The sequence below is a fragment of the Lagopus leucura genome, unplaced genomic scaffold (genome assembly GCF_019238085.1).
Source record: "Lagopus leucura isolate 7727_CA_CO unplaced genomic scaffold, USGS_WTPT01 Super-Scaffold_100014, whole genome shotgun sequence".
NCBI classification, from domain to species: Eukaryota; Metazoa; Chordata; class Aves; order Galliformes; family Phasianidae; genus Lagopus; species Lagopus leucura.
This window is the reverse complement of record NW_024962268.1, coordinates 3,069,309-3,089,580: the sequence shown is the minus strand read 5'-3', so window position 1 is coordinate 3,089,580 and position 20,272 is coordinate 3,069,309. Positions and strand designations below refer to the sequence as shown.

Below are 20,272 nucleotides of genomic sequence, written 5' to 3'. Positions count from 1 at the left end.
GCAATTAGTACAGTAAACCTTCTTTGGTAATTTGAAAGGAGTGAGGGAATTGAATAGTGAGTACTATAGCAAAAAGGAAATGGGAAGAATAAGGAACAGGTTTTGAAAACCAAGGAAAAACTGACCAGATTTGTTGGTTTAAGAATGCAAGACTAGCTCTTTTTAAAATTTTCTCCACCTTTTCCCAAATGACAGATAAAATTGCAGTTTAAACTGAACACATTATTATAGCTATAGTTTATAATTATAGCTATAGTTGCTATAGTTTCTCTTTGGGTGTAGAACTGATTCTTCTTGAATCCTCTTTTAGTCTTAATTTGGACTTTACATCTTCACCAGTTCTTCTTCAAGTATCTGCTACTTTCTACATGCTCTAGAGTATGCCAAGCATTTAATAGAGATTTTTATTCTGATATCTAGGTGATTGAAAAGAGAATAGAAGGAAAGTAGATCCGTTTCTGTCTGTGGCAGTGGCAGCTGAAGAAGATGAGTAACAGAATAAATGACATTTTTGTTTTTCCAGAAGGGTTTAATAGCATATCTGCTTATTGATTAGCATAATAAGCTTTATGCATATCTGTACGTTTGTTCAGTATTTCTGTAAGGCTTTTTGAGATGTCTGTAGATCCTGTCAGGACACTAAGTGGTTGAGTTCTCGCCTATCAGTATTGGCCAGGTTACTCCAAGCTATGTCTCAGCATAGCACAGAGAGATGTCACCCACTTGGCAGAGGGAAAGCTGCCTTTCAAAGTCTTAAAGCAAGTCCAAAAATGTTCTCCTGCGTATTGGGAACCTAAACCAGAGCATCAGTGCTTTTTATGGCAGCGCTTAATAACAGAACAGAGATGGCTGGTTCTTGTTTAGCTCTACAAATCTTGTCTGTTTCCTGATAGCCCAGATTCACAAGAGAGGCAAATGTCATTCTTGCCCTTTCTTCATATAACCTGGTGGCCCAGCAGTACAAGATGCATTAATTTTACTTCTAAGTCAGCAAATAAGGGGAAGCAGTTACTGTCAGCTTGGTCTTTGACTCTTTTGCTCAGGGAGGTCATGCTCTTCTTCAGTGATCCTAGATCTAAGAAGCAAAATCTCAAAGTCTTTCTGTTGCTCACACTCTGTAGACTCCATGATGTCTCCTCTGCATCCTGCCTGTTCTTATCTGCTTGGATCACACGTTCCACCCTGTTAATCTGATCTGGAGTTTCAGCCTTTAAAGCTGCTGAATAATATTTAGTGAATTGGCTTCAAGTGCAAAATAGCAGTTAAAAAACCTAATGGAAAAGCAGTATACATCCATGTAATTAAACAGGGGTGTGAACTACATGGATAAAGACTTGTTGAAGTCAAATTATTTGCCTTTGATTGCCTCTTTGTCAGCCTTATATTTTCAAACCTGCAATAGTTTGTGGTTCCAGGACTTATTAACCTTTACATCAGTATAGCTTTTGCTGATGCTAAAGATGCCCATTGTTCATGAAAGCATACAGTGACTTACCAAAACTATACAGAGTTTGAGTAGTAATGACCCAAAAGATGTTGTTAGTTAGACTAAGCAAGCTGTTACAATGTTTACCATAATCTCAATGCTGTACTATAGCTATAGCGTCTATTTTTATCAGTTTCCTTTTTATACATATTCTCCAACTCAGAATTTCTATTGGTCTTGGGCATTTAAGATGCTTATTTAGAATTGTGGTGTTTATCGCTGTTAAGAGCAGAAAGTCTATATTTCTTTTCCTGTTTTTGCACATGTGAAGAAAGTTCACTTTGGAACATTTTCTGCTTTTTAACCTTTCTTAATAGTCTACTACACTGTGTTCAGGAGGGCTGTAAACTGCTGTGACCTGGATTGTGACATTCCTGTCTTTGTCTTCCTGCTGACTAATAGCCACCCGGCTTTCAGTACCTTAAATTTCCATTGCCAGAGCCTGTAAAACAACTCATAAAGCAGATGTGTGTTAATTATTGTTTCAACTTCCATATACAGAAATGCGTCCCAAAGTGCCTTTAGTTCTTATGCACTCTTTCCTTGGGTCATGTTAGCAGTGCCATTTCTTTCTTTAAGTACGTGCTGAAATATTCAGTTAGTTGGAAAATCACCCTTGGATCATGCGTGTTTGACAGAAGACCTGTTCTGCTTAGTCTATGCCAAATCCTTCATATTATCTTCCAGCTCTTTCACATTTCTCGTTTTCTTGCAGACTTTTTTTTTTTTTTTTTTTGAGTTACTGTGGCATTATCTTTTAAATGTTTCAGTGGTATTTTTTCAAAAATACTGCAGAAAAGATGATTACGGTTGCTATATCTTAATGTCTGTTTCATCACCTCCTAGGCTGAGTCTTATGTCTCAGAGGGAGGAGCTGCGTGCGTTATGTAAAATATTAAATAATTTATGATGGTAGCTGAAAATAACTGCCTTTGTGGACAAACATACAGTGAAGCAGTTCACGTGTATTAAAAAAGGCATGATCAAAATAATTCTTCAAGACGTGGGACCTTAATTTGCTTTATTTGATCTTTAAGTGGAGGAGCTTTTCTGCAAGTCTGTGCTTTATTCCAGAGGATTACTGACCCACTTTAGGAAACCCTTAACTTGCGGATCAGTGTGAGCTAGAATGGAAATCTACAATATGATTCTGTGAATACTTAACGGTTTTACTGAAAACAGCACTTCTGATGCCTTGCTTTGTTGCTCATAGCAGCTCCTTCTCCGGTAAAGAATCACATGAAGCTCTGGTTAATGTGACTCTTTCCTCTCACCTGTCATAATGAAAAAACATTTTGGAAGGATTACTGGATTTTGTGCAGCATCTTAGAAAGCCGAAGCTGTTGCTGTACTTACCAATGCCAGTTTTAGTGCATCTAAATCTATGATGCATGCATGGAATTCCAAAGAACTGCATCTGTAAACTGAGCATGGTAATTTCGCCGCAGCGTTTGGTGCTATGAATCAGTACTATTTCTCTGAGTTATTTTTGTTTTCAAACAGAGACTCTTAGTACTATCATATGGACTCTACTCATTTTTCCGATTTTTTACTCTGGGAAATTAAAAATTGTGTGAACAGAAGAAGCTTGTGTCAAGATTCCTCTTCTCAATGTAATTGTGCATTTCTGCAGTGAATAGTTAATGATGTTCTGCTTTGCAAGACATAAATGCGGCAGTGACCTGCTCTCGTTTAGATGTTGCGGTAGTAGAATGGTGGGGCTTTGCATGGTGCATGCTTTCATTGTTTGTGTTAATCTGCTCGCATGTGCCTGCTGTGAGCTGGATGACTTGTTTCTGCATCAGTGATAAAGCAATGCTTATTTTCTCTTTCTCCTTATGAATAACTATTCTTAGTCTTGATTTCTCTTTCCCTTCATTTATTAAAACATAATAAAATATTTTAGTTTTGTGAATGCCATCTATAAATGCAGAGATTTCAGATTCATGTTGTGCTATTCAGTGCGCTTGCTTCTTGGTTGCAAAGAGCTAGAGCTGTCTAAATGCTTTTTTGTGTTACAGCTTTGAGTTTGCATGGTTTGCAAGCTTATAGATTGCTGTCTTGTGTTAAATACTGATAAATAAATAAACTGCTTAGTTATAAGCACAGATTATTGTCAAATGTACTGCTGAGAAGATATCTTTTTAAAAAATCAAGCTTGAATAATTAGGCAGGTTGGAGTTCGTTTTTTTTTTTTTTCCACTCAGCTTTTATTTTGTGAATTAATTCAAATGGACATTAATATAAGGGTAATGTTAGAAGAAAAGAATTAAAGCCAGTGTAAGTCACAAGGCTTTCTACTTCCGGGATTTATTTTCTAAGGTCTATAGAAGTACTGTTAAAATGGACCTCAATTAATTCTTCAGGTATGGACGTTACAAAAATTCACTTACTAAAATTAAATCTCTCATTTTTTCACACATGTGCCTTTCTCACTTGAAAGAGAAAACATCAGAATACGTCTGCTCTTCATCATTAAAATCCTGGCTGCAATACATTGGATATTTTTTGCTACATTTTAAAATTGATCTGTTCACGAAGTCATATCCTAGTGAAATGTTTTCCCTTCTTTCTAACTTGTACAACTTAAATAGAGATTAAATAAGATCCTACTGTTAAACTGGCAGAAGTAGGAACGCATTCAGAATCATCTTAATATTTGTAGTGTATGATTAAGTAAACAGTGAAGTTGACACTGGAACGTTTAATTTTGTTTAGATTTGCATTTAAAGGAAATGTTAAAAGAAATATTTTATGATTTATAGTCTATGCTTCTTAAACACTTCTGAGGTGAGATAGTATTGTATGCCAAAAACTCTTAATCGTACTTTCAAATATTTTTTTTTTATCTTGCCTGCTTTGATTTCACTTGTCATCCTTGGAGGACTCAAAGTCCATTTAAAAAAAAAAAGCCACAAACTCCTACTTGAATGTTTTAAGAAAACTGATCAAAGCTTTAGAATTTGGTTACCTAAAATCCAGTGGTCGAAGCTGTAAGTTTTGTACTGTAACACTAAGAGCATTGCAATTCAAAATGCCGTTCATTATCCCAAATGTATTATCAAAGCCCCTTATTACTTCAACTTCAATTGGTATCTTTAAATGAGGGGGTGAAAAAAAAGCTCACCGCTGTATCCAACAGATACCTTAAGGACATGCTCTGAAACAACTAGTCAGTTCTGAAAAGTGGAGCCTTTAGCTCTTTTATAGCTATTTTCCTAGGACCTTTCTTACTGTAAAATAGCTTTAAAGTTGTGGTTCGTAAGAAATGACTAAATGATGTAAACATCCTTAAAGTTTGACTTAAGGAAACTGCTTCTTGCATTCTGTACTTTCACTCTAAACTGTCATTGAACATAAACTTCTGTGTCAAATAGATTATTATATTTCTCTACTTCTTGTGAATTAAAGCAACAAACTTAAAGACATGCCATATAAAATCTTTCAAATTTACAAATGCCTCTTTTGTTGTTGTTGTGTTATGTAAATTAATCATTTAACATTCTTTCAGACTGGACTTCTAGACTAGTCATTTCTAACTACACTTGTCTTTCTTGGTCACATTTTTTTCAACTTCTTTTCTGCTTTTGATAATCCATTCTGTTTTTTGTTTTTTTTAAAAAAAGTTTATTATGTTTCCTCAATTCTTTTTTTTTTTTGTCTTTGGCTTTATTCTTCAGACAGGCCAAATAGCCTCCTCCTTGTTTTTTTCTGAATAATCTCATTCAGTCATGTTCATTCATTACTGTGTTAACAACTCTTCAGCCTTACCTTCATTTTGACAAAATGGAGTTTCTCTGCCTCTGTTCCTTTGTAACTCAAACATCGTGCAAATACTCCTGTTTCAAACAGCACTTCGAACATTTTTTCATTACTCCCCATTTTAAAAACTCTGTAAGTTCATTTGATTTATTTATCAACACTTACCTCACTTTCCAAAGCAGGTTCTAGTTCTTCCAGTAACAGCTAAGAACTTTATTGCTGCCTGTGGTTCCTTATTACTCATTCTGTATCACCATCTCCCTGCCCCTTCAGGATTTCTGTGCTGCAGCATTTCTTTTTCCTGCCAAAGATCCTTCACAATGTTGTCACTGTGTAATTGATCAAATTCACCGATTGGCAGCATTTCAAATATTAATCTGAACACATTGTTTCTTTCATACATTCACGTTTTTCTGACTGTTTACATGAATTCATGGAGAAACATTTTTCCTTCAGTTCCTCAATATCTGCGCTTGTAGTTTTATCTGTAAAGAAATTCATGAAACTTAATATTTTTATTGTGTTTTTGTGCTTTTTTATTCAAGGTATAGTCTTTGTTTTCTGTAATATTCAACTATTTAAATCTTGTTGTCTTCTGCCTTTTGTTTATGCAGATGCTCTTTTTCAGTTATTTTGAGTTTTATACAAAGAATATTGCTGAGGAAATCTGGAACAAGAAAAATTGTTGGCAGTTCTTATCTGCTTTTCTCTGATCTCTGCTAATTTTTTTTTTGCTTTTAAAAATAAAAAAAATCACTGTTTCAGCAGTGGGAAAGATTTACTGAGACTGTTGGTTGTCTTCATACTGAGCCATCTGAACTCTGTATAATTGTAGAGTACTGTACATTTTGTGAATGTTGTGTGAAAATTGCTTATGGGAGATCACAGATACCAAAGTAATTGAAAGTTTCCAATTTTTATACCCTTAAATACATGGGTTTTTGGACTTTTGGGGGATGCATAACAGGTTGTAGGTAGCTACTGTTTTTCCACATCATTATGATAACAAAACATAGATTTGTATTAACTTCATAGATATTAAATCAACATCTTGAACTTGCAGGCGCAATTTGAGTTAAGCTTCTAATACGTAGTGACAAGAAACAAGGTTTTAGAGGAAGTGATGTTAATTGCTTTTACGGCATCTTCTCATATTTAAAACCTCCCTGTGTTTTTTGTGCGGTTTGTGTTTTTCAGACTGAATCTGGCTATGGATCAGAATCAAGTTTACGCCGCCATGGCTCCATGGTGTCTCTTGTTTCTGGAGCAAGTGGATATTCTGCAACATCCACCTCTTCGTTCAAGGTTAGTGAATAATGTTCTCTTAATATGGATGCGTAAAAAAGATGCTTAAGCAAATGAGAAAAGGATATATTATGTGAAGGTTCACTCACACAGCAAGAGGAAAGAGTACCAACTTTTTGGTTTACTATGTAATTCTGCATATAATAAAGAATATATTGTACAGGAAGCTTTAACATGCCTTTAAGCAGTTGTCCATTTTAAATTACAGTATCTTCTGATGGCAAGAGAAATCAAACCTGTTAGGAGAATTTAGCCTTTCCCAGTGTATTCCTGAGCATACAAGGGCTTCTAATTAAAGGATATGCTGGTTCTGTGATTTAACAGGTTTGATTATTAATACCAGATGACAAATGACTTTTCTCATTTCTAGAGTCTAAAATGTTTAACATTTCTATTCGAATAAGCGTTGCTTCGTGTAGGAGCAGAAGAGGAGCAACACTAGAAAGGTGTGTCTAGATCGGTTCGAAAACTAGAGCTGACTGTTTTCAGGCAAATAGCTGCAAACCTGGGATTAAGCAAAGCTTTTGTTAGTAAGCTTTTTTGAATGCTCTGATGTAGCAAGTGCAACAGAGAGGAAAAGTTGAGGCCAGCGAAAAAAATGAGAAAGGAACACTTGTGTATAGATTCTTATAATCATGTTCTTTGAACATTAACAGTGTTTTTTAGCAATTGATACCTGAAAGATCATCAGTGTACCTTTGTTGTGGCTGCAGAAATTCTTTTTTTCATTGAACTACTGTAGAATATTTAGAAGCATTAGAAATGTTTTTCTCTTGTATTTTCAGAAGGGCCATAGCTTACGTGAGAAGCTTGCAGAAATGGAAACCTTTAGAGACATCTTGTGTAGACAAGTTGATACTTTACAGAAATATTTTGATGCTTGTGCAGATGCAGTTTCCAAAGATGAACTCCAGAGGGATAAAGGTAAAATTGTTATTGGAAACACTGACCTCCTTAAAATCTAAATTTCTATACTGTAGGGAATGTTTCTGTGTAAATAATTTCAAGTATTTGCACTGCAGTAGTTGGATTCCTTTTAAAAACTGCTTAACTTTGCTCTTAACCTGTAGCTAACAACCTCATTGGAAAAAAAAAAAAAGATCTTTTTAGCACTTGATGTAATCAAGTTAATTTACAACTGCATTTCTTACCATTACTTTGGAAAAAACATTTGAGTTTTAGTTTGATAGGAACAGTATGTTCTTACATAAAAGCAAAGCTGTTGCCATATTGTATTCTTCAGAGGTGTATTGGCTGAGGGTAGAATACTGTTCAACTTGAGTGTGCACTTGCAATAATAGACCCAGATGAGGATATCTGTGTATCTGAATAGTTTTTCTCAGAGTGCAGCTTGTTTTCATATTCATACATGTTTCTTGGGGCGTTTATATTTATTTTTGGGTTATCTCTCACTATAAAAAGTCCTGAAACTTTTTTTAGTGAGCAAATGATAGATACAGACAATCCAACTTTTTTGCTAGCATAGAAGAGCTGAATTGTGGTTCTTTCGTGTAATCAGTTATACAAGAACCTTCATTTGGACACTGACCAAAAATATCATAATTATTTCTTACAGTTACGTTGTGGTTCTGATGGGGATTAAAAAAAAAAAGACAGGAGGATCATGACTTTCTGTTTTTATTATAGAAAAAATATCTTGCGCTGCTTAGCTGTGAAAATGCTCCTAGTTTCTTCTTATGCACCCTAAGAATTAGAACAGCTTTCTTCCTTCCCTGACATACTACCTTTCTCTTCCTAATTCAGTGGTAGAAGATGATGAAGATGATTTCCCTACAGTGCGTCCTGATGGGGACTTTTTACATAACAGTAACAGCAGTAGGGAAAAATGTAAGTATGTCTAAACTTCACTGGAAATTGAACTTGAATAGTATGATAAGCCTTATATGACTGATATTTATGCTTTTGTCTGAGAGGAAAGCTATAGGAATGGCATTTCAAATTTGTTACAGGAAATTCTTGTTCATTTTAAAATTATCATTTGTTAGATTTTTTTTATGATTGTCATGAGTTAAGTTTAATTTAATTCACACAGGTATTAATGGAAGGTTGTCAAGCTGATAGTTGCTGTTGTGTTCGAAGTCATTTCCACAAAATTCTGCTGGAACAGCTGTGTCGTTAAAATATTGGGAACTGAGAGTTGTAATAGATAATCATTCTTTGTCCTTGCTACTGTTGTCAACTTGTATATTTTTTACAACTACTGTGGCTGCATTATGACTAAGTCAGTGTTGTTACTCCTCATAATTTCACCACTTTTTAACTGTATTTTTCAATAATAGGATGAACAAAATCTTGATTTTTTTTTTTTTTTTTTTTTAATTCTTAGCTTAAATGATCTAATTATAGTCATCTTTCCCTGTCCATGCAGTGAATGGACTCACCAACTCAAAGCAGGTCCTCCTTTTTGAAAAATCTTCATACAGCTGGCCTGCCAGAAGTTGTATATGTGTTCAAAAACTTTTTGCTTTCTTTCTATACTTTCTCAACTTTTTTTTCACTAGATGCTGATGGTTTAGGTATTTACTAGATCTTGGTTCACAGAGTTTTTAAATTATGCTAGCTCTCTTTCAAAACAGGTGGAATCTTTTAAAAGAAAGTACTTAAGTGTTGTTTTTTTTTTAAACACGTTTATAAAGGAATTGAAAATATGTGGGCAAAATAAGCCTTTTTTGTGTCTACTGTTTTCTTTATAATTAGCTGTCCTTCCTATGTCTTGCAGCTTTCTTTGTATTTGAGTATTTGTGATGTTTTCACACTAGTAAACTCCAGTAGCTCCGTCACACTGCTCTTTCACTCCTTCTCAAAAGAACAGGAACTAAATGTAGTGAATGCAAGCTCATGGGTTGAGTTAAGGAGCAGTTTAATGAAAGGAAAAATAAAACAAGCAAAAGCCTTGCAGAAGCAAAAGGAGGAATCGCTTATTTCCTATAAGCATGGAAGCTTATAGCCAGCCATGCCTTAGGAAGCAAGGACTTGATACACGTAGCAGTTACATGGGAAGACAGATGCTTTCATACTGATAGCCTCCCCTGGTCCTTCCCCTTTCCCAGCTTTATTTCTGATTTTGATACCAAAGGGGATATTCTATACCATCAGTTTGGACCATCTGCCCCAGTTCTGTCCCAGCCTACTGACATTGAGGGGCTGGAAAAGCAGCCTGCATACTGCTCAGTCATAGTCAGTGCATTCTAGCTACAGGCAGAGAGCACACTATTGTATGGGCTGCTGTGGGGAAAGTTAACTCCATCCAAGTCAGACACTGTGCAGTTCCTCTTTCCAGAATATCACCAACATGTAATGTAATAAGGGATGAGAAAGAGAGGTAATGAGGAATGAGAAACAGAGAAAATGGAATGCACTTTAAACATACTTCCAGAATTAATAATATGAACAGATTTTTCAGTGATATGAAGTGCTTCCATGCTAAGGATTAATTAATTATATGCTGGCATCAGAGGTTAAGTAGAGCGTAACTTTGAAATTCTTGAATAAATCTTTTGTGCTTCGTGTCAGTAAATATAAGCAATATTGACCTGTAAGCAAGTCTAGCAGTTTCACCAACTCTATTTAAAGAGTCCACATTTTTGAGTACATCTAAATCATTAGAACAAATTCCAGAAAAAATGAGAAGGTTTTTTTAAACATTAGTGAGTACTTAATTACATGGCGTGATTCATTTTGGAAGAGGTATCTGTCAAACTTTTTGTAGGATGGTGTAGGAGTTTCAGCTTAATTTACCTTTAGAACATTTTTTCATATCTGTATTACTCTGATATGTATCCCATGTATGCACACCTAATATGTAAAATTTCATTTGGAAAGTATCTATATTTGGTACATCAGATCACGTTTCAAGTTTTAAAAGGAAAGTGATGTCCTTTTTTTTATCATTGTTTAAGAGGAATTTGAAGTAATGTACTTATATTCACCTTGGAAAAAAAAAGTCTTTATCAAGTATTCAGGAATTTTGTCTGCTAAGAAATTGTTGGGTATCCTGGCCGGATACCTTTATATATAAACTCATTTACTGTAGGTCACTATTTCTGCAACCGTTTGCTTTTTGCAGAACTTCTAATTACATGTTTTATGATTCCTGTTTCTGTTACATTTACTTTCCATCAATTCTGTTAACAACTGATTTTCATTCTATTTTTTTCAATACCTGTTTGATTTATAAGGAGTAAATGCATTAAAAATTTCAAGCCGTCTTTTGAATATCCTGGGTTGAAAGGGACCCTCAGGGATCAAGTCCAACTTCTGTCTTCACACAGGTTTCTAGTATTTTGTGCTCAAACCATTAGATTTATAATTTGTTTAAGGAACCGCGTTCTCATTGTCTTTTGAAATTTCCATTCTGCACCTTTCCTGAGAAGGGAGGAGAAAGCATGACTGTAGAGATTCGTATCCTGCTACTGAAGATACCATGTTTGGATAGGGAAGTTTTTTTTTCGTTGTTTCTTTGCGATGAAGGTGTTCAAATCTATTGTTCGCTTCCCAGTTGGAAAATCTGGTAACTGAAACAGTGGTTGTTTGTATCGAGGCATTGAGGGAGTGCCTGACTGCTGCGTTTACCAGTTGGAATCTTGCAGTCTAGGAATGTGAGAGTCTTGATTGAGAAGTGTTCCCATCTATCTGCTTGGGAAAATGGGTGGATTTGGGCTTAATTTAAATGAGAGTGGGTGAAACCTATTGTGGGAACATCTTTAGAGACAGAAGTTAGAACTTCATAGATAAAGGAAATAATCTGGATAAAATACAGTGGGATTTGTGGTGAATTTTTGTTCTGAAATAGTGAGCTGAAATAGTGAGGTTATTCTTAGAGGAAAACTAATCCTATTAATCCTTCTGCCAGCCACAGAAGATCAACAATAGGTATCACTTAATAAGTGGGTAATACTCCCACCCATTTCTTTTTTATGTAGAATTAGTGTAGTGGTATAAGTTGCAGAAGTGGCATAAAATGGAAGAGAAAAAGTAACTTTATTTTTGTACTTACTGTCATCTAAAAATAATCTTCCATTTCACTGGAAAATGGATTTTACCAAACAGGTTATGTTTTAGACTTCTGGGGAAGGGTTGAAAACCATATCTTAGGAACAAGATGTAAAAACTGATTAATCTTAAAAGTGTAGAGGTGCAGAACAGCTAAAGAGCACGGTATTAAAAAAAAAAAAAAATCATTATCATGAAAGCAAGGAGAAAATGATTCAGAAGTAAAGCAAAATGCTTAAGAGACAGGATAATTAAAAAGAAATCACTTGACTCAAGATGTTGAAATTGAATTTAAAGTAGGCAAAAAATCATTGCAGAGCTTTTTTCAGTTGACTACAGCTTGATTAGAAAGCTAGAAGAGCAGCTCCAACAAGAAAACTTTTACTATTATCCTTGAACTTGAACCTGTAGATGTCCTGATGGAAGAATTCAGCTTGAAACACTAGATCCTGTAGTTTATGTAGAAAAGAAGTGTAGAGAAGAAATCAGAAGGATGTTCGGCTTCTCCCGATAGAAAATCTGACAAATATTGTTAATATTCTGAAGATTGACTGTTTCTGAGCTGGGGCTTGTGGTCATCTTCAGACATGCTTTGGGAAGAAAAAAGTCTCCTGAGGAGTACCTCTGTACACAGTAAAGAACCTCTTGAGTGATTCCTTCCTCAAAGAAATAAAGCTTTGCAGCATTCTTTGCAGATCCTCGCCTCAAAGAAATAAGCATTGGCAGGTTCGTTTTTGTCCAGTGTTTTGTATAGTGGTACATATCACTCCTGCTTTGAGACTAGTCACTGAATAAGGACTTAAAATACGTGGTATTCAAAACCATATCAAAGTATTAATGAGTTGTAGCTCAGACTCAATGAACGTTGACTTTTTTCAAGAATGAGTCTTTGTTGCTGCATTACCCTAACAAACTGCAGCAGAGATTTGTGAAATGAATTTTCTACATTGCAGCTGATGGATGTTTCTTCAGCAGTATTATGTCTAGCAGTATTATGTACTGAAGAAAAAAACATGTCTATAAAGCAGCACAGCTCTGCTGGTAAGCCTGCAGGTGAACGTGCTGTACACCAACAGGACAAGTTAGTGGTATTACAGTTCTCAAAGAAAAATGCAGTTTTTATGTGAAGCTGTTGTTTAGTTTTCATTATTCACAGTGAATCCACTGCATTGCCTCTTTGCCAGCTTATACCACTTTCAATCTCAGCCTCCTCCGTGTTCCCTCTGCAGCTGTTAGGGGGAGGGAGATCTCGTTTGCTCATTATTATTTCTGAAACATAATTTTTTTTTTTTTTTTTTTTTTCCAGCCCCCTATCATCTTCATCTGTTAGGGAATATTCTTCGTTAATATGGAATAAAAAAAAATCTGTGTTTTACCATACCATGTATGCTTACTGGGGAATTTGAAGAACTGTATGGTCTGTAATCATGTATTTGAAATAAAAATAGTTTGATTGCTTGTGAAAGAAGAGCGTATAAAGCCTCTGGAGGCTTACACCACTGCTTAAGACCATGTTATGTTTGCTCTGTGTTCTACCATCAGAGGACAGCAATTACATTTCTCTTCCCTGTAAAAACAGAGCTTCTTGAAAGTTTTTCTTTGCCCATGCAGGCAGTTATTGGATAAACTTAAAGTAAATATTTATTTCAGCCTTTTAAACCATAACAGTGGCACGCTGACAAACCAAAGAAAAATTAAATAAAAATGCATTATCCAGCTGGGTGACAAGTCACTAGCTTTAACCATGGCATAGCAGGAGGTACATGAGCTTGCTGAGCTCAATCTTCAACAGGGTTTTACTTCTGCTTGCTAATACTTTATGGCACTAATGTGTGGTGTTTGATTTGTTATTCTGTCAACCTATATGTAAGTTTGACATATAATAGGTATTTTTTTGTCACATATTTTAAGTGATTTAAATAGCCTTAGCAACAGATGGCTTGGTTGACAGCATGAAGTAGTTGTTGGAATTGCAAAACCCACAATACTTGGATAATTCCACACATTTCATACTTTTATATATATCATATATTTTTACTTTGTAGATTTAAAATCTGTAATCGCCAGCTTAGAGCAACATTGCGTATGACATTTTGGCTTTGATTGCATTTTTTAATTTTTCCTTTCTCAGTACTGAATTAGGTATGTTGAGGTTTCTCTGTCTTAGGCCTCACTTCATGCTCTCAAAATGCTATTGTTACGAAGTATTACCACTCCCTCCACCTACATGATTTGCAGAGCACAGAGTAATACAGCATTACAAGCTGACTGGAAATAGAGTATAGCAAGATGAAGCTGAAGGGATGCATTCTTCCTTTTGAATCTCTTTTCTTGTCCTGTGGATAGCTGCAAATGATTAGCACATTTTGATTTGTGTTTCGAAATCAACTTTCCAGGCAGTATATTCAAACAATTGTATTATAAACCATGCTATTAAGATGCTCACTTGAATTAAAGGCAGCTGTCAGTGAATGGTTTATGTTTGTTTTCAGTATTTCCACATGTGACACCCAAGGGAATTAATGGCATAGACTTTAAAGGAGAAGCTATAACATTCAAGGCAACTACTGCTGGAATCCTTGCTACGCTATCTCACTGTATTGAACTAATGGTAAAACGTGAAGAAAGCTGGCAAAAAAGGCTAGATAAGGTAAGGTTGTTTTCCTTTCACTTTGGTTTACAAAAAAAAAAGTAGTTTATTCAGCTTGAAATTTCAACAACTGTTTTTAACCTTCTTAGTCCAGGCATTATTTGTAATTTTATGTACAGCACTTAGTAATGTTAGGTGTTTTCATTATTTATTAGTCCTACAAAATGTTAAAGCCTCATCTTGACTGTTGCTGATATAGTAGCATTCATCATAGACTTCCTTTTTGCAGCCCTTGTTAACTAGGATTCCTACATTTTTTAAAATCCGAAGAGAACCTGACAGCATTAATATAATACATTATTACTTGCAGTCTTCTAAAGGAGACCTGAATATCCACGCACTATCCAGAACGATATGCAAATCCAAAATGCTTAATTGTGAAATGGTAACAGTGCTGAGAACAACCTATTCTTTAAAGGTTTAACTGTAAAGGTCTCTTTAAAGGGATCATCATTTATTTCACTTCTAAGAGATGAGTGGAAAACATGACTTAAAGTAGTTGATTAATTTTTTTAGTTAGTGGTGTTACCTGTTTTTCTCATGACAATAATAGTTCGCAGTAATCCTGTGCCACCGTTATAGCAACTCAAAATGCACAATCTCTTCTTCAGATGAGATGTGTTGGAAGCGTGTCTGGGATGTATTTCAGGCTTTGTCTTCTACAATCTTGTCAGCCTGCCATTACTGCCTAATGTTCTATACCATTGTTGTTTCTTGTTTTTTAATTTAGCATGTTTACACATGGCATATATAACATCAAATCTTACTATATATATTTTAGCTGTACATGATTCAAATAATAAAGGCATTCAGATAAAATATATCCACATTTTAGTCCTTGCACTTGTCTTTAGCTGTTCTTTGTCTTTATGTCAAAGCTCAGGGCTTATCTAGCTGTTTTGATACTTCAGACAATGCTTAATTTGGTTCTGATTCCTCTAAGTAGTTGGTGGAATTGTAGCACATCCAATACTTGAAATTCATTAATAGAATCACAGAATAACTCAGATTGGAAGAGACCTTGGTAGATCTCTAGTCCAACCTCCTGCCCAAAGCAAGGGGAGTTTGAAATTAGAGTGGAGTGTTCAGGGCTTTATTACATCCGGTTTCAAGTCTTCAAAGATGGAGACTGCAAAACTTTCTGTTCTGTACACCTGTCATTACAGGGAAATTTAATATGCTATAGTGAAAGTCCTTGTCTATATCCAATCAGAAATATTTTAGTATCTGTTCTTTTTTTCATCCTTGTACAAAAGCCTGGATCTGTTTTCTTGATGTTTCCTTGGTGGTCCCCTGACAACAACTTTTTTCTCTTGACTGAGAAGACAGACTTAATCAGAATTTTCTCAGAGCGTGGATGAAATGAATTTCTCTTGTCCAAAGTTTTGTGTATTTTAATATGGAATAATATGTTAATATAGAAGACAGTTTAGATCAGTTATTAGTCACTAGACTAATTTTAAAGTACTTTTTTAGCTGCAAATAGTTAAGAAAACCGAATTTCCCTTCAGTTCTCATGTTACTGGTATGCCATATGCAGATTAGCTCACATACCATGAGTAAATACATTTGAAAGGGGATCATGATCTTGTCTGAACTTGGTTTTCCGGAAATTAAATAGGAAAGACTTCTCAAAAACTTGGAGATTTTAAGGTTCTTTGCTTTAGTAAGCTTGTTGGTCCTGAGTAATGTGGAAATACTGGGAAATATGGTCTGGAATAGAGTCATTCATGGGCCACTGTTCCTGTCAGGAATGATCTGCACCAGCGTGGGCTTTCCGTAGGCCACGGTTTCTTAACATCTATCAGCTCCAGTGTGTGGGGGTCCTCTATGAGCTGCAGTATGGATATGTGGTCTGCCATCAATCACCACCTCCTCCCCTGGCCTTGACATTCCCTCTGCTGTTTCTTTCTTTTTGTTCCCTCCTTCTCTCTCCCAGTGTAGGTATTTTTTGTTTGTTTGTTGTTTTGTTTTGTGGGTTTTTTGTGTTCGTTTTTTGTTTTTTTTGTGGTCTTTTTGTTTGTTTTTTGTTGTGTTTTTTTTTGTTTTTTTTTTTTTTCCCCAGAAGTGTCACTTATATGGCTGGTAGGCTTAACCACGTCCTGCAGTGAGTCTGTTTTGGAGCTGTCTGGACCTGGCAGTGCCTGACATGAGCCCTGACTTCGTCCCATAGAGGGCCCCCTGCATCCTCTCTGATGGAAATGTCTTTATATCTACACAAGAATTGTCTTTTTACTACACTGCTTTAGTGGCTCAACATAGATTGTAGAAATGTCTTCTACAGCTATGGATCTGATTTAAAAGCATTGCATTATCATCAGATGAATGTCTTCTCAGACGGAAGTAAATATTGTGAGATAATGAAGTTCAGCCTACTTTCTCATATATTTTAAAGGATAAAATTTGCAGAGGAAATGCTAGGCTTAATCTGATTCCAGCATCACTGCATCTTTATTCAAAATATGTAATGTAGATATAATTAGTGGCTTTAATACAGTCATACACCTATTATGAGAGAATGATGTTGAGTTGTTAGTCTGCGTGGAATTCATGAAATGACTCACTTGGATCCTGTGCCAACTAACTACAGATAGAAACTTACATGCAGTGACTCATTAGTGTATCACTATATTCAGTTAGCATTTTAACAGTTTTACCCTTCATCCTTTGTCATCACTGCCTGAGCAAGGTGTTGAGCAGTTCAAACAGTCACTTAGCAGGTCTGACCTCAATGAACCATTTATAGTTATATTTAATTTTTGGTTGCTGATCTAGTAGTTTCTTGCACATGACTTATTAAAAAAAAAAAAAAAAAAAAAAAGAGAAATGCATCAGTCTTGTTTGTGTCCCTAGTCTCTAAATCACCCTTCCTATTCAGCTTTACTTGCTCACACTTTCTTTGCTGAACACATTCTTTTGCTCGCACTCTTCTTTGTTGTGGTTGGACTCAATGATCTTCAAGGTCTTTTCCAACCTGAGCAATTCTTTGATTCTAAGATTCTGTGGGAAGGGATTCCTCAAGGTATTTAACTTCCCAAGTTTTGTTAGAGTATATATGAATGCACACTGTGTGCATGCAAACAAAATGAGAAAATGGATGGCTCTGGAAATCTTGTTTTTAAAAAAAAAAAAAAAAGCTAAGCTATACTGATCATTCTATTTATTGGCATATGTATTGTTATCAGCCATTTCATTCCTTCAGCATCAAAAGATCATGTCATTTTGCAGGAAACAGAAAAAAGGAGAAGAACAGAAGAAGCATATAAAAATGCTGTAACAGAACTGAAGAAAAAGTCCCACTTTGGAGGGCCAGACTATGAGGTACATTTCTGCTTTACATTTTTTTTTAAAGCCAGGAGTTTGAAAGCTTATTATTAAATGATTGTATGTGTAAATCAAGGTGATCAGCTTCTGCGAGAGTATTCATGCCACCTCAGTTTTTCCAACTTGAAAGCTGGATGGCAAATTTCTATCCTCAATTTTTTTTAATGAAAATCAATCTTCATCTTGTCCTTCTTGTGTCTAGATAATTCATTTACTGGTATTTCTGGTGAATTTTGATTTTTTTTTAAATACATTCGATACTGCTTATATGGAGTAGTTACACTTTTACTTTCTAATGGGTCAACTGTATAAGTATGTAATACAAATATGGAAATTCTAAAGGCAGAGGCAGTCCTAGATCTGAAGTTCAACTAAAATAAATTTTTAACTTGTCTCTGTTACTTCAAATGTGATCATAAATGCAGTGAATTTAGGATTCTGCTTCAGCTGTTAAATTGTGTATTTCAGAAGCTTCCTCTTCAGGTAGTTACTCAAATTCTACAGTGTCCAAACCACCTTCTGAAAAATAATACAAGCCAATGAACCTGTAGTGCAGTTTATATGATCTTTTTTTTTTTGAGAACTTGACTTCTTCACAAGCATTAATCAAATGCTTGTTTCTGCTTAAAAATCAGAACTTGAGAAATAGTAACGATATGGGATACTTAATAGACATTTGAGCACTGCTGCTTCTCTCATATCCATTTTAGTTTTTGAGATTTGGTAGATTTGTTTATTTTACAGTACAATAACAACAGTAAGCCTAGTTTTATTAAATTACCATTTTAAGTCTTAAACTTGAGTTTTCAGTACTCAGTTCTACCTGCTTCTTTTTGTTAAGTTATTCTTTCAGGAATTCTCAAGTAAACGATCCCCAGTATTTTTTGTCTTGTATTTTTATCTGAAGCACTGGAATACTCAGAAGTAGTCTAATTGTGCAATTATGTTAATATGCTTGCTTTTCTGACATTTTGTAAGCATTTTTAAAGAGGAAATGTATGTTAATTAAAGCTTAAATTTGATGTCAAAGTATGTTGATGGTTCCTCAGTTTCCTGTTTTTTTTTACCTTGTTTAACTACCTCCTATGTTACAGTTAGAGGGAGTAACTTTCTTTAACAAGCAGTGTTTTCAGATGATGTTGGTAAAAATACGGAATATTTTATGGATATGGAAGAATTTCATTCTGTCAGTTACATACATAATACATACATACTCCTAAAATTAAATTTAAATGGAGCTTTCATGTCTCCAAAGTTTTAAACTAGTTCTTGTTTCTTATACTCTAGGAGGGCCCTAATAGTCTGATTAATGAAGAAGAATTCTTTGATGCTGTTGAAGCTGCTCTTGATAGACAGGATAAAATGGAAGAACAGGTACTGATGCTTGAAAAATGTGTTAATGATGGGCGCTTCATGGGAAGCTTCAGTGACCTATGCTCATTCCTTGGGTGCATCTCCTGACAATTCAAAGTAGAATTCAGTTCTTGGTATTTGTAAAGTTAAGTACTGATGTTGTTTAACACTAATTTTGAGAAGCTGATTTCACAGCTTATGTGGATTACAGTGCAAATGTTAACCTAATTGAATTTCTCATTTCTGATTCTTACGTATCTTAGAATTCTGTATAAAAGTTAGTTGTAACAGGTACATGTGCAAATAGGAATACCAAACACTGCAGGTATTTGTCAAAACGTCATTACTGCCCTGAAGTCTATTTTGCTAATAACAGCAGCAAGGATCAAATAGGGATAACATGCATTAAGTATAAGGGTTGCTTTGAGAGTAATGCCTCCTATTTATTTCCATGGAAACTATAACAAATGCAAAGAGCACAGTAACGCTATTTGGTAGAGCAAATTCTCAGCTACAAAACATTATTTTTCAGCATGGTCACCACCATTAGCATGTGTTTTTGCCAGTGATGAACAACAGCCTGCATGCTGGTCTTGTAATAAATAAATAAATAAATAAAAATTATTATTGATTGATCAGTGGTTATTACTATTATTATATATTGATGCAGTAGCCTTAGTGGTACCAATTAATTTTCCTTAATCTATAAACACACCTGGAAGTATAGATGAAGTTAATGAATATTTCATTCACTTAAAAGATCATCAGGATGCCAACTTAAAGCCTGCCAGGGATGGCATTAGTTCTTGTTTTAATGCAGTAGCCATTACATAGACTGAGGATGACTCACTCTCTTTAATAGTACACTTAGTAGCAACTAACTACCAATAATTAAGCCTATTTTGTTGCAGTCTCAAAGTGAAAAGGTCAGATTGCACTGGCCAACGTCCCTACCTTCTGGAGATGCATATTCTGCTGTGGGGAGTCATCGATTTGTCCAAAAGGTAAAATACTTCCCACAATTTCCAGAGAATATTGGCTGATACATGATGTTTCTATACAATTTGTATGGGTAGGCAAGATTGATTTTCTTTTGTAAGTGTTTCTAGTAACTTTTCATGGTTTATTCATATTCAGTTAAAGCAACTGGAACTGGAGGAAGACTGTTTTCTCTTGGCTCAAAAAACACTGTTCTGAGTGTTCATTTAGAATACTCTTGACTTCTTTCAAGATTATCAGTGATAGTAAAGGAGACAGACGAACTATCAACCTGAGTTTCTAAGATTTCTTCACCAGAATTGATTGAATTAGTTAAACATTTTTAAAAGTCACTTGGATCAGGATCAGTGGACTTTCATTTTAATGTTACTGGAAACACT

The 20,272-nt window shown here is 35.1% G+C and overlaps 1 protein-coding gene across 2 annotated transcripts in view; it reads left to right on the top strand.

Moving 5' to 3' along the window:
- The window catches only part of CERT1 (ceramide transporter 1), a 72,765-nt gene that overhangs the window by 38,881 nt on the left and 13,612 nt on the right, over positions 1–20,272 (top strand). For both annotated transcript variants that reach the window (XM_042875143.1, XM_042875144.1), the window contains exons 4-10: positions 6,446–6,553; positions 7,339–7,477; positions 8,318–8,401; positions 14,059–14,216; positions 17,445–17,537; positions 18,828–18,914; positions 19,805–19,897. In XM_042875143.1, coding sequence (XP_042731077.1) covers positions 6,446–6,553; positions 7,339–7,477; positions 8,318–8,401; positions 14,059–14,216; positions 17,445–17,537; positions 18,828–18,914; positions 19,805–19,897 — 762 coding nt within the window. The remainder of the gene's footprint in view (positions 1–6,445; positions 6,554–7,338; positions 7,478–8,317; positions 8,402–14,058; positions 14,217–17,444; positions 17,538–18,827; positions 18,915–19,804; positions 19,898–20,272) is intronic.